The 12,157-nt window shown below is 42.3% G+C and overlaps 1 protein-coding gene across 4 annotated transcripts in view; it reads right to left on the reverse strand.

The window, feature by feature from the left end:
* SETBP1 (SET binding protein 1) overlaps positions 1–12,157 on the reverse strand; it is a 386,679-nt gene that overhangs the window by 88,987 nt on the left and 285,535 nt on the right. For all 4 annotated transcript variants that reach the window (XM_042450073.1, XM_042450074.1, XM_042450075.1 and 1 more), the window contains exon 3: positions 7,131–10,581. In XM_042450073.1, coding sequence (XP_042306007.1) covers positions 7,131–10,581 — 3,451 coding nt within the window. The remainder of the gene's footprint in view (positions 1–7,130; positions 10,582–12,157) is intronic.

A 12,157-nucleotide genomic window follows, 5' to 3' on the forward strand; every position in this document is an offset into this window, starting at 1 on the left:
ATCGTGAATAGGTTTGAACTGGTTCAAACAACCCTGGTCCCCACTTAATCCAAATCTCTGAAGCGATTCCGAGGGAGAGGCATGTGCTAGACCCACATCTTTTTGATACTGATTTTTTTTCTGCTTCTTTTTCAATAAATTGAATCTGCACAAGTGTGAACCACATGCGGATAATAATCAATTCAATTTTCCCCTTCGGCTGTCAGGAACTGAATAATTTTGAATGATTTATTTGTGAATGGGAACAACAAGTGATTATTTTGGAGAGGGAAAATGCAATTGGGACAAATGTAATGGGAAAAAATGTGATTGGCGCAAATGTAGTGGCAACCACGCTCTATTGTCAAATCGATCCATCAATTTGGATCACACACTGATTTATCTGTAAGTGGGAATGGGGCCTCACAAATACTTTGTTGTTATTTCTTGAAGTCAACTCTGACTTATGGAAAACATGTCCTGCAGTTTCAGAGTAGTTTTTAGAGGTTGGCCACTGCCTTCCTTCAAGGCTGAGCAAATGCAGTTTGCTCAAGGTCACCCAGTGCATTTCTATGGCTGAGTGGGAATTCAAATGTCGGCCTCCTGCAGTCCTAGTCCAACACTCAAACTACACCACCACCCTGTCTCTCAAATCCTACATGTGGGTTTAAATGTGAAAAAAAGAACTCATTCCCAGCCAAAGAGAAAAGCTGATGTTGAAATACACACACATCATCCACAATTGACACTTTTTTTTGTGTGTGTATTTTATATTTGGAGACTCATACCCAAGTAGGTGAGGTGTGAGTTGGTTTTTGAAGAGAAAGAGACCTTGGCTAGATGGATCATGGTGACCTATGGGAGGTTTATATGGAATTATTTCAAGCTAGGAAGAAGAGTTTGCTCTTTCATTTCTTTTTGTCTCTCAATAATCAAGGCCAGGACAAGTGATAGGGTAAGTGGAATAGCGGTTCTGGTGGCTGGTCTGCACACTCAGTATGTAGCAGTTGCTAAGCAACTACAACACAGGGTCCCCTTTTCTCCCTGGCATTGCAAAAATGACTGGGCCTGAATGCAGCAGTGGTGGAAAGGAGCAGGTTAAGAGAGAGTGAGGATGAATTAGTTCAGGCTATATCAACACAAAGGTGTGTGCTGGATTCAGTTGATGGCATTACAGTGAGTCTCCCTTATCCAAGAAGCTTGGGACCAGAGGTGTTTTGGATTTTGGAATTCCCCTTCCAGAATGTGGACTATTTGTGTATACTTAATAAGATATTTTGGGCAAGGTGACCAGATGTCCTCACCACAAAGGAGGACAAGGCACCATAAAATGTAGAACATAGAAAATGTACATGCTGATCCCTATGCCGTTTGATACCACCACAGATCAATGGCTCCCAAACTTTGGCCATCCAGGTGTTTTGGACTTCAGCTCCCAGAGTTCCATACTATTAGCCAGGATGGTTGAGGCTTCTGGAAATTAAAGTCCAAAACATCCGAAGGACCAGAGTTTGGGAATCACTGGTGTCAATGCACCTAAGAACATTGTTTGCTCAAACTTGGAAAGGGATTGAAGCACCAACAAAGGAATAATGGATAGTTAAAGTGGCTGAATTAGTTGAAACAGCCAGACTAAGGGCTGAAAGAGATGGCCTGGTCAATCTGGCTTCCAGGCAGCTTAGGGGCATGGCATTTATATAATGCACACCCCCAAACTGCCTGGAAGTTACCCTCGCTGACCAGATGTGGCTGGCTTCATGATGCTCCAGGGGCATGGTGTTTACATGCCACATGCTGTTCGAGAGCCAGGAAGCTGGCTTGGTGCTGCAGCGGGGCCGGAAAAACCAGCTTTTTGCTGGCCCAAATAGGAGCAGATCTTTTCCGTTCCTATTAGGGCTGGCTTTGCAGTGGTTTGTGGCCATAGCATGCGGCTGCTGCAGTGCCATGGCATGCAGCTCTGCGGAAGCCCAAATCCAACATTTTTGGGCAGTCTGTTTCACCCCTAACATAAATTCAAAAGGATAAGCCAATTTAAGATTTATTTATTTTTTGAAAGACTGGAAACTGTTTACAGACTTTTTGAGCAACAAGAAACCTAACAATGTAGTAATCTGTGGTTATGGTTATTAGTAATTCTAGTAGGTTTACTTAGTTGCATCCGTAATGGTAGAACAATGTTTCTTTTTTAAAATCTATCTGCTCATTACTGTTAGTATGGGGGATTAGAGCCTTATTATGTTTTATATGTGTCTTTCCTTTCCTTTTTCTTCTTCTTTCTGTTCCTTTTTATCTTTTTTCCTTTTGAACATATTCTTTGAATATGTATTATCCTAGTTTTGACTGAACATTAGATTGTCAGTGTTAAATGAATGAATGAATAAATGGTTAAATAAAGAAATGACCTATAAGAAGAGGTTTTAGGACTACAGTGCAAGTTATGCCTTTTCAGTGTGGTCTGGCATTTCACTTTGACACCACAAGACTTCTGGGAGTCTGTGGTGGACTGATTAAAATGCCTTCCCATGCTGAAATGTTCGGGCAGGAAGTGGAGAAACCATCTCACAATGTCTTCTCCATGTGACTACAGATGGCTCATGCAATGATGGGAACGTTATTGGGACAGGGTAACACATAAATTTAACCATTAATAAATTAAAAACAAAGGAAAATAACCCCCCCTAATCCAATTGCATTTACAGTGAAAGCAACATACATTTGTAACAATTACATTAATTTTAAATTGGTTTTTAAATTTAGTTTACACAACTAAACTAAAAACCTTATCAGAATAAAAGTGAAACCTCACCAGTCCCTGTATTGATAGAGAGAATAAAACACCTACAAGAACTTTAACCAGGTCCTGTTTCTCACCCATCCCTCCAAAATTCATATCTTGCTTTTCCTTTCTCTTTGCCTTATGATCTCTTTAACCCTTCATATTTTCTGATTCTGAAAATCTCAGGATTGAGGGCTTCAAAATTCAAATTTTCTTTGCAGCAGCTGGTGTTGAACACAAAGAAGACCACCTATATGCACAGAAGACTACTGCCCCACTCCAAGCTGCCCTAACTGCTTGTAACCTAAACCTATAATTCCCCAGACTTCAAGGACTGGGGGGGGGGGAGTGAAATGTAGTTTTATAGAATATCAAGAGAACTAGTCTTTGTGGAAAAGACCAACCAGGTAATGCAAAATTTGTTAGCACAATGGCTCATTTAATTAATTAATAACTTAATTAATAAGTCAATTCTGGAGAAACATTACTAATGAAATTCCAACCTAAGTCATTCAAATATAAATTTGATAAAGTTGCCCGTTTCTGTTAGCAAAGTGCCAACATAATTCATAACTTAATTTATTTTAATTCTTTAGTCCCTATCACTGGGCTCATATTACCTCAAACTCTATTTCTGGATGATGTGAAATTCTCTATTAAGCCTCTCCTCCTCCAATAAGGTAATTTCCCAGAGGAACACAATGACATGATTCCAGATACCTCAAACCTCAGACAATCTGCTAAGCCATTCTCTTTACTTCATATGCCATGACATCAAAGGAATCAGCATAAACAAAGTTAATATTTTCCTATGGAACCATTATCTTTTGAAGTTTTCAACCATGTTCATATCTCTATCTCCTTACCAATGAACCAATGAACATGTGATAGCCTGTAAGTTAAGTGAAAAAACACGTTGGCTCTTTATGCCAAAGGGATAGGAATGTTTAGCTCACCAGATGTCAGGCTGTTCCTTCCATCAGCCTTTGTCAGCATAGTCAATGATGAGGGCTGATGGGACATGCAATTCAACAAGATCTGGTGGGCCACCCACTCCCTGTCCCAGCTCTGTAAAATAACATTTATGAGCTTCTTACCAAATTGTTATGATTTGCTGTCAAGTTGGCTCTGACTTGTGGTGATGCTATGAATGAGAGCACCATGTACCCCATTCATCAATAGCCCTAACTTCAGTGTTGAAAATGCAAGGCCACAACATACTTTATTAAATCATTCCACCTGTAATATGGTTTTCTTATTTGCCTATCACCTGCCTCTGTATGGAGCAAAGTGCAGTGCAAATGGCCCAGTGCACAAGTCTCACCCCAGTTGCATTGACAATCTACTTAATTGTACCAGTAACCCATATTTCTGGACATTCCTTTATCCTAGCCATTAAATAACATTAACCAGAGTAGACTGCATATAGTAAAATCCAATATAAGAAACAAACAAGCAAAAGGAGTGTTGGTGGTAAACACAGAACATTTAACTCTAAGTTCGTAGAAACCTGGAGGAAATAAAGGTCGTTGCCTATAGCTGTGGTGCGAACCTATGGCACGCATGCCCTCTCTGGCACACAAAGACATTTTGGAGGGCATGCAAAGAGATGGGAGGTGGAGGAAGAGGAGGAACAGATGCATGCCTGTCCCTTCTCTTCCCTCACACTCCTGTGCCTTTAGCTGCCTGTCCAGAGCATCTGGAGCATTGTATTTTGCCCATCCTTGGCCTAGAACCAGAAGGATGACAATATATGACTAGAACCAGAAGGACTGTCAATATATGACCATAGGGAAACTATTCTACAGATGGAGCATGGCCACTGAGAAGTTTACCAAATTTCATTTGATCCCATACTGTCATATGTTATTTGATGAAGGACATTCTTCAACAGTACACTGTTCGACAATCCAAGTTACAGCCACAAGAGCCAATCATCTTTAGAAGGTAAATGGATAAATTCATGAAGGAGATGGGCATGAGTAGCTGCAAGTAAGGATGACTGCCGGAAAGAATGGCTACATAATGCCTCTGCAAATCTGTTGCCTGGGAACAAGAGACAGAGGATATAGTTGCACTCATGTCCTACTGGTAGATTTCCCAACCAGCAAGGGACTAGTCAATGTGTGAATGGACTGTTGTATTAAACAGGCCTTTGGTCTGATCTAACATGATTCTTGTTATGTTTTTGATGAGATTACCTGTAGAAGACTTGTGCAATGGGCAAATTGATATGGAGACGAACATGCAGAAACTGGGCCAGGATATAGAGCCAAATATTTACAAATGTTAATGGCCTTTAAACATCACCTTATGGAAATACATTATGACATCCACCAAATCAGGCAAGGCATGTGTAAAAACTATCTGGTTTTATCACTTGAAAACTTGCAAATGTTTGAGTTATTTAATTCCACTAGGAAACTGAAATGGGATGAGCTCAGTGTAGTGTTCAAGAGCACTTCCCCTCATAAAAATTTCAGGGTCAGCAAGCAGAAACTAGAAATTTGGTCTCTCCATACATTTGGCCATTCCATTCTGCTTCTCCCCTGTCCCAGATCTTTTTTTCTGCATTCTGATGAGCCACATGTTCATTATGTAATTTCATTACATAACATCTAGCAAAACTATTCAGCTTTGTAAGGGTTGGAATAGCTTTTCCTATGATATACATAATTCTTCAAGCAATGTTATAAAACTGTCGAAAGGCCAGAATTCACTTAGGGACATATTCACACATAAGTCATGCTACACATGTGGGCCAAACATTTACATTGCACAATGGATATATTCTGCTGATACTTGCAACAGCAGAACTGCACAGAGGAGAATTTGAGTTTGCAAGTTGTATTTGGTATTATGATTACACATTGCAGTTGTGCATCCTATAATAATAATAATTAATAATTTGTTTTATTTATATACCGCTATTCCAAAGATCATAGCGGTGAACAGCAAGTAAGCTAATTAGCAAGTAAGCTAATTTGCCCCCAACAGTCTGGGTACTCATTTTAGCGACCTCGGAAGGATGCAAGCCTGAGTCGAGCTTGGGCCCTTTTGCTGGTCTTGAACTCGCAACCTTGTGGTTTCGAGTGAATGGCTGCAGTACAGGCATTTAACCACTGCGCCACCAGCTAATGTGGCTGTGCATCATGTATTGTGCAGAGTCATGGACATATATTGTGTAATGATGCTATTTTGCATGGGGCTTGTGTAGCATTGTGGTGGTGTACACAAGTATTTATGCTACACTAAGGGGGATGTCTGATTAAAGCCATAGTTTGGCACCTTGTCCTTACATAGTCTGAGTGAGGGACTCGGTGTTCAAGTGGAGGGGACTGCCCCTACAGTGGAGATAGGGATGTGGAGCTTTATACATTTTACTTTTCCATTGGCTTCAAACTCTGTGTTGATATGTGACTGAAGAGGAGACTGCAGGCCTTAAACACATGGACACATTTAAATTAATTCCTGTGTGCCTCAAAACCATAGAATCCTAGAGTTGGAAGAGACCATCCAGACATGCAGGAAGACACAATAAAAGCACTGCCAACAAATGCCTATCCACCAACTGTTTAAAAACCTCCAAACAGGGCGACTCCATCACTCTCCAAGACAGTGTGTTCCACTATTGAACAGCTCTTATCATCAGGAAGTTCTTCCTAATGTTTAAGTGAAATCTCTTTTCCTGTAGCTTGAACCCAGTGCTCCATGTTCTAGTCTCTGGAGAAGCAGAAAGCCCGCTTGCTTCATCCTCAATACGGCATGTTTTCCAGTATTTAAACATGGCTATCATGTCACCTCTCAACCTTCTCTTCTCCAGGCTAAACATACCCAGCTCATTAAGTCTTTCCTCACAGGGCATGATTTCCAAAAAACTTTGAGGTGCACACCTGTTTGCTGACATGGTCCTTCAGGCCATTTCTGATTTATGATTACCCTAAGGCAAAACTCAGTGGGTTTCCATGTCTGAGCAGATTTGAACCCTGGACTCCAGAATCATAGCCCAATGCTCATATCACTGCACCACACTGGCTCTGTGCATACCTGTAGGGTCCTCATAGTACATGTGCTAAGTATCTTAGTTTAATGTTATTGGAGTTAAGGTTCTATAAGATAGATCCCAATCCTTTTCTATTATTACAGATATAAAGGAACTGCTATTTTAAATTGCTTATTTTCCTCTCCCTTCCCCATCACTTCCCCATTATACATTGTGTCTGTTCAACTGTGAGCTATTATTTTATATTGTAAATAAGTGATTAAGCAGTTTGACAGAATTGCAGTCTACAAATGCAGTCAATAAATAACAATCATCAAAATGGCCATGGTGGGCAAACTGAACTGGGAGAGGTAAATCTATGCAGACTCTTACCTGTAGCTGAGGAATCATAGGAATTCCTATCCTTCCTACTTGCTCTGAAGCTCTGTAGGTCCTTCTCCCTATATGTCCCAAAACCTTCAAAGCTCCTCCTTTTGCTTCCACTCCCATCATTGTCCCGCTTGTCACTCAAGGAATTCATCTCACCAAACAGATCCAGGGACTCAGACCTTGCACTGTTTTCTGTATTCCCGGCATACCTCTTCATGCAGGAGTCAGCAGGATCATTGCTCGAGTCACTTTTATCCTTGCTCTGCACCCACTGCTGGGTGTCAGAGAGCGACAGCGTAGACAAGGTATCCACTTCAAAGTTGCTCTTGGAGCCTTTGTGCCCAGTTTCACAATGCTGGTGTTTCTGCTTCTCTTTATGTTTGCTTTTCTCAGTCAGCAAGGAAAGGTCTTTGTCTGAGACATTTAATCTTTCATTGACTGAATGGCTAGAGAAGCTGGTAGTGGATTTGCTAGCAAAGAGACTGCTCAGGTCATCGTGAGCCCCCAATATCCTCTCGTCTTTGTGTTTGTGCTTATGTTTGTGTTTCCTTTTGTGAAGTCGTCCACTGGGTATGCTTGTCCCTGCAACCTTTGGAGAAGTCAGTGAGGAGTGCACATCCCCAAGACCCATCCCTACTGGTGTCTGCAGATGAACACCATGCTTAACTTTATGCTTGGCAGTACTGGGCATCTTCATGTGAGAGCTTGCATGAAACTGGGGAGGGGGCACAGTTGGCCTCATAAATGGGGAAGCTGCTCCGAGGGTGTGGGACAAGTACAAAGGAGCTGGGTACTGACTGTAGTAACCAAGATTCATCATAGGCATTGATGTGTAAGGCATTCCATAGGGTGCATAGTAACTCCCACTGGGAATAGGGTAACCAAACCCTTGTAAGAAAGGCACCTTTGTCATGGTGTCATTGGTTTTGGCAGGTCGACCACGCTTCTTCTTAGACTTCATGTCGGAGGTCCTGCGAAGATACAGCAATGGGTCATACTGGATATATGGCACAGGGTAATAGTGATCAAAGTTTATCCTAAAAATGCTGGGGTACGGATTTTCATGGTAGAATGTGTAGCTCCTGTGAGAAATCCTGAACACTTGGAACTTGCTGATGAGCTCTTCCAAGTCTGCCAGGAACTGGAGGTTATCTCTGTTCTGCAGATTTTTCCGCTTCCTCTTGTGCTTTGGTTTCTTCATAGTCTCATGAGAAAGAAAGTTATCGACAATTAGATGCTTCTGCCGGTGACTATGCCTGTTTTTAGTGCTGGTATCAGATGGAATAGCCTCTGGATTGTCCAGGCTGCAGAAATCAAATGAGTACCTCCTGCGCGATTCTGAAGTTTTCTCCGCTTGATCAGAAGTACTGTTGTTATCAGTTCCTATACCACTATCACTGGGTATGGTCTCCTCACTGTGGGATTCACTCACTGGAGACAGTGTGACTTCCTTCAGGGAACCTATATCGCAAAGATGAGAAGGAGAATTTGCCATAAGCCTGGGTGGGGATAACTTCCAAGTCCCACCATGTATTCCCTTCTGGGTTTTTGTAGGAAGAGCACTGACAGGCTGTAGGTTTGGCATAGTCTTTAACTCTGAAAAATTTGTTTCAGTGCTGGCAGGGCTAAGGTTGCCATTAGTACCCACTAACTGTGTTGAAAGCGGATGAACATTTGCTGGTGATGATGCCACAAGTGACTGCAAGGTGGAAGGCACTGCTGGGTTTTCTGGCTGGCTGGAAACAGGCCTCAAATGTTTGATGGCTGTCTTCGGTTCTTCCAATTGAGGGTGCAACTCAGATCTTGGCTTCCGTCCCCTTTTCTTGCCAATGTAGATAGTCCCCCTCTTGCTCACATTGATTTGCTTCCCGAGCCTGGCATCAATGGTTGGAGCCCCTGTGCTGGCTGGTGGCTGTGTTTTTGTTTTCAAAGCGATGTTACTGGAGCAGGATAGGATCTGGCTCAAAAGGTTCTTCCTCTTGAGAGTCTTCATTTTGTTGATGGTTTTGATGGTCTTTTTATCCAACACACCAAGCTTGCCTACCTTTTTCTGAAATTTTAGCTCGCTGATAGAATTATCCTCTCCTGGAGCCATCTGCGCCAACTTCACCAAGTTCCTTCGCCTCTTCCTTTTCTTTGTACCAGGGAATTCTCTGCTGATAGGACTAACTGGACTGGTGGATGTTCCTTCATGAATAGTCTCAACAGTGAGCAAAGGCTGTTTCTTTGGTCGTCCCCTCTTTTTCTTGATGGGAGTAATCACAGTCAGACTGTCAGTATTAGTATACAGAGGACTTGATGGAGTTATGGGATAAGCTGAAGGAGGTTCTACCATCAGTTTCTCAGAGGGACCTACAGAAGGTTCACGGACTATATTTTTAGGCTTGTTGCAAGTCCATCGTCGTTTGGCCGCAAACTTTGGGTGTTGAACCTCTGGCTGCTTGCTGGGTGTGAGGGTACCATTTGTCACTGAAGCAGATGTTACAACCGTGGATTTTCTGAGTCTGGTGGTGTTGCTTGTGAGAGATTTATTGATTACCTCATTGTTTTCCATTCGTACCAATGGAGACTCACACTCTGTACCTTTTCCTTGCTTTGTGACTTGGAGATCTTTCCTGCATACCTCAGCTTGTGTGTTAGTCCTACTGGCTACATCATTGCTCACAGGATGTCCGGAAAGTGGGTTTTTCTCTGGGATGTTCTTGCCCACAGCGGTTTTTCCAGACTGCCGTTTCTTCCTCTTGTGACCAGGTGGCTCTGCTGCCGGAGTCTTGATTGGTATAGTAATACGAACATGACTGGCATCATTTTCAGAACTGATAGCCAAGTTTGGGCTTTGCTTTGGGGGCGATGGTTTGGTTGCACTGGATTCCTTTTTTCCTTCCACGTTCTCATGGCTTTTGGCTTCAAATGACTTCTGAACATTTTTCACCCATTCTACTTCGTTGTTTTGGATGGTTTGGTTGATTGTGTCTTTTTTGCTGGACTTCTTTGTGCTGCCAGTGGGTTGATCAAGGGCTTCCATTTGTACCCCTCCCTCTTGACTTACTAGCGGTGAAAAGCCATTGCAATCAGCCAGATTGTTCGGCTGAGAAGTTACACCATGAGAGTTTGACCCTGCGGCTGCACTGCATGCAGCAAGGTCTTTGTTATTACTACTTGACAACTGACCCCATGTGTTGCTGGCATTTGATTTCTTAGCTTGGGACTTGCTGAAAGATACAGCAGGCTCTGACACAGGGATCTTGGTAGAACTAGCAGCTTCTCGGTTTGTCTCTGGGGCAATGAAGCAGGCTTGTGAAGCTGGTCCTGACTCAGAGCTCATTGACCAGTCTAGATGATGCTGGTTGTTGCTTTTTTGCTGGTGCCGGGATTTTAAGGTGTCACTGGTGAAGTCCTGTTGTAGGTCTGGGCTATAGTGTGCAGTGGAATGCTTTTGCAGCCTCTCATAAACCTGGGAAGAAGAAGACAAAAAAGGAGGGAAAACATTATTTCTTCTGATCCCCCAAATCTTCAGAAAGTCACTTCTCTCCCTATCCCCCATTTGTAATTGGGGAAAAATGACCATCATGAATTGCTCTTTAAATCAACATTACTAATTATAGTTTTAGGAAATTTAAGAGACCTTGAAAGGAAAGGGATAAAAAGAAGCAGCATGCAGTCACCACCACTGCCACCCTTAAAAATAACAATTGGATTTTGAGTTTGCATAAACAGACAATGTCCTGGGACAGACGGTCCTGAAGTGGCATGCAGATACCTGGGTTGGGGACCGTGCACCAACCGCAAGGTCCGTAACCCTACCAAAGCATGGCAGAGGCATCATGGCAGCGTCCTGTCCACATGGGCGCCGCCATCTTGACATATGGGACGCACAGCATATACATGTCTCTGTGTGTTGCTTACGTGACACCAGGTTCTTTTTACTCTAGAGAGGCATCGAACCATTTGGCTGCTGTGGCATCCCTCTGGAGGGAAACAGGCTGCTGCCAGGCTGCCATTTTTGGGGTGGTCTGTTCTGGTCCAATGTTATCTATTTTTGCAGGGGATTCATTAGAAAGTTCTTCACATATGAATTATTATCGGGCTCCTTAGGTACAGAGTTCCTCATATTTCTTTCACACAAAGGATTTTCTTATTTGGTGTGTATATCCGTACATAAAATGTACACTTATCCTAGAGTTTCCTTCCACTTTTATCCCTTTAATCCCACACAAGCCCTTACTATCTGCATTACATTCATATATGGAAAGACCCTACCACAAGAAATGGCTACCTAGAGAGGGAACACAATCAAATAAATCTGAAGAAAAGTTCTGCTTAACTCTAAACCTTATTTTCATGTTATTTTGTCATAATTAAACACATCTACCTGCCTTCTAAAATCCTTTGGTTCTTACCTATCTCAGTCTTTCCACTCCAATATAAAATCATTTCTCCTATTAAAAAACAAGGGTTTGTATGATACTTTTTACAGTGAAATGTAGCAATTTTGGAAGAGAAAAGCTCTAGTGTAGGATATGTGTAGGCAACGTATGTGCCACAGTGAGTGTAGACCCTCTTCTTTTTTCTCCTGTTTCAACTGGCATTGAATTTGGTAGTGCAGTGGCAGCTACACATCTATAATGGTCTTCTCTCCCCTTTAAAACAAGGTGGAGTGGAAGGCCTGAGCCACCTTCTAAAAGAGAATCACACTCCTGGAAATTCAGTTGTCTTTAAGAGTAAGGTGATTGCTCTCGTGCATCTTGTTTCAAAGGAAAGAGGAGTCCTAAACAGACCAGAGGTGCAGTTGGTTTACTTTCACCACTGAATTTTAGCTGCATCAGTCCATGCAATCTGACCAGACCTGTGGGAGAGGGGAATTTGCCCATGCCTAGTATAGATTAATCAAAAGGTAAGACAGCATAGTAGTGAGAGTAAGGAACAAAAATTTAAAGATACATTGAACAAGCAATACAGATTCTTTATTTAGTCATGACACTACCTCCCAGGAAGCAAGCTTTCATTTGACCTTTAGAACATTTATTTGT

The sequence above is a fragment of the Sceloporus undulatus genome, chromosome 2 (genome assembly GCF_019175285.1).
Source record: "Sceloporus undulatus isolate JIND9_A2432 ecotype Alabama chromosome 2, SceUnd_v1.1, whole genome shotgun sequence".
Lineage (NCBI taxonomy): Eukaryota > Metazoa > Chordata > Lepidosauria > Squamata > Phrynosomatidae > Sceloporus > Sceloporus undulatus.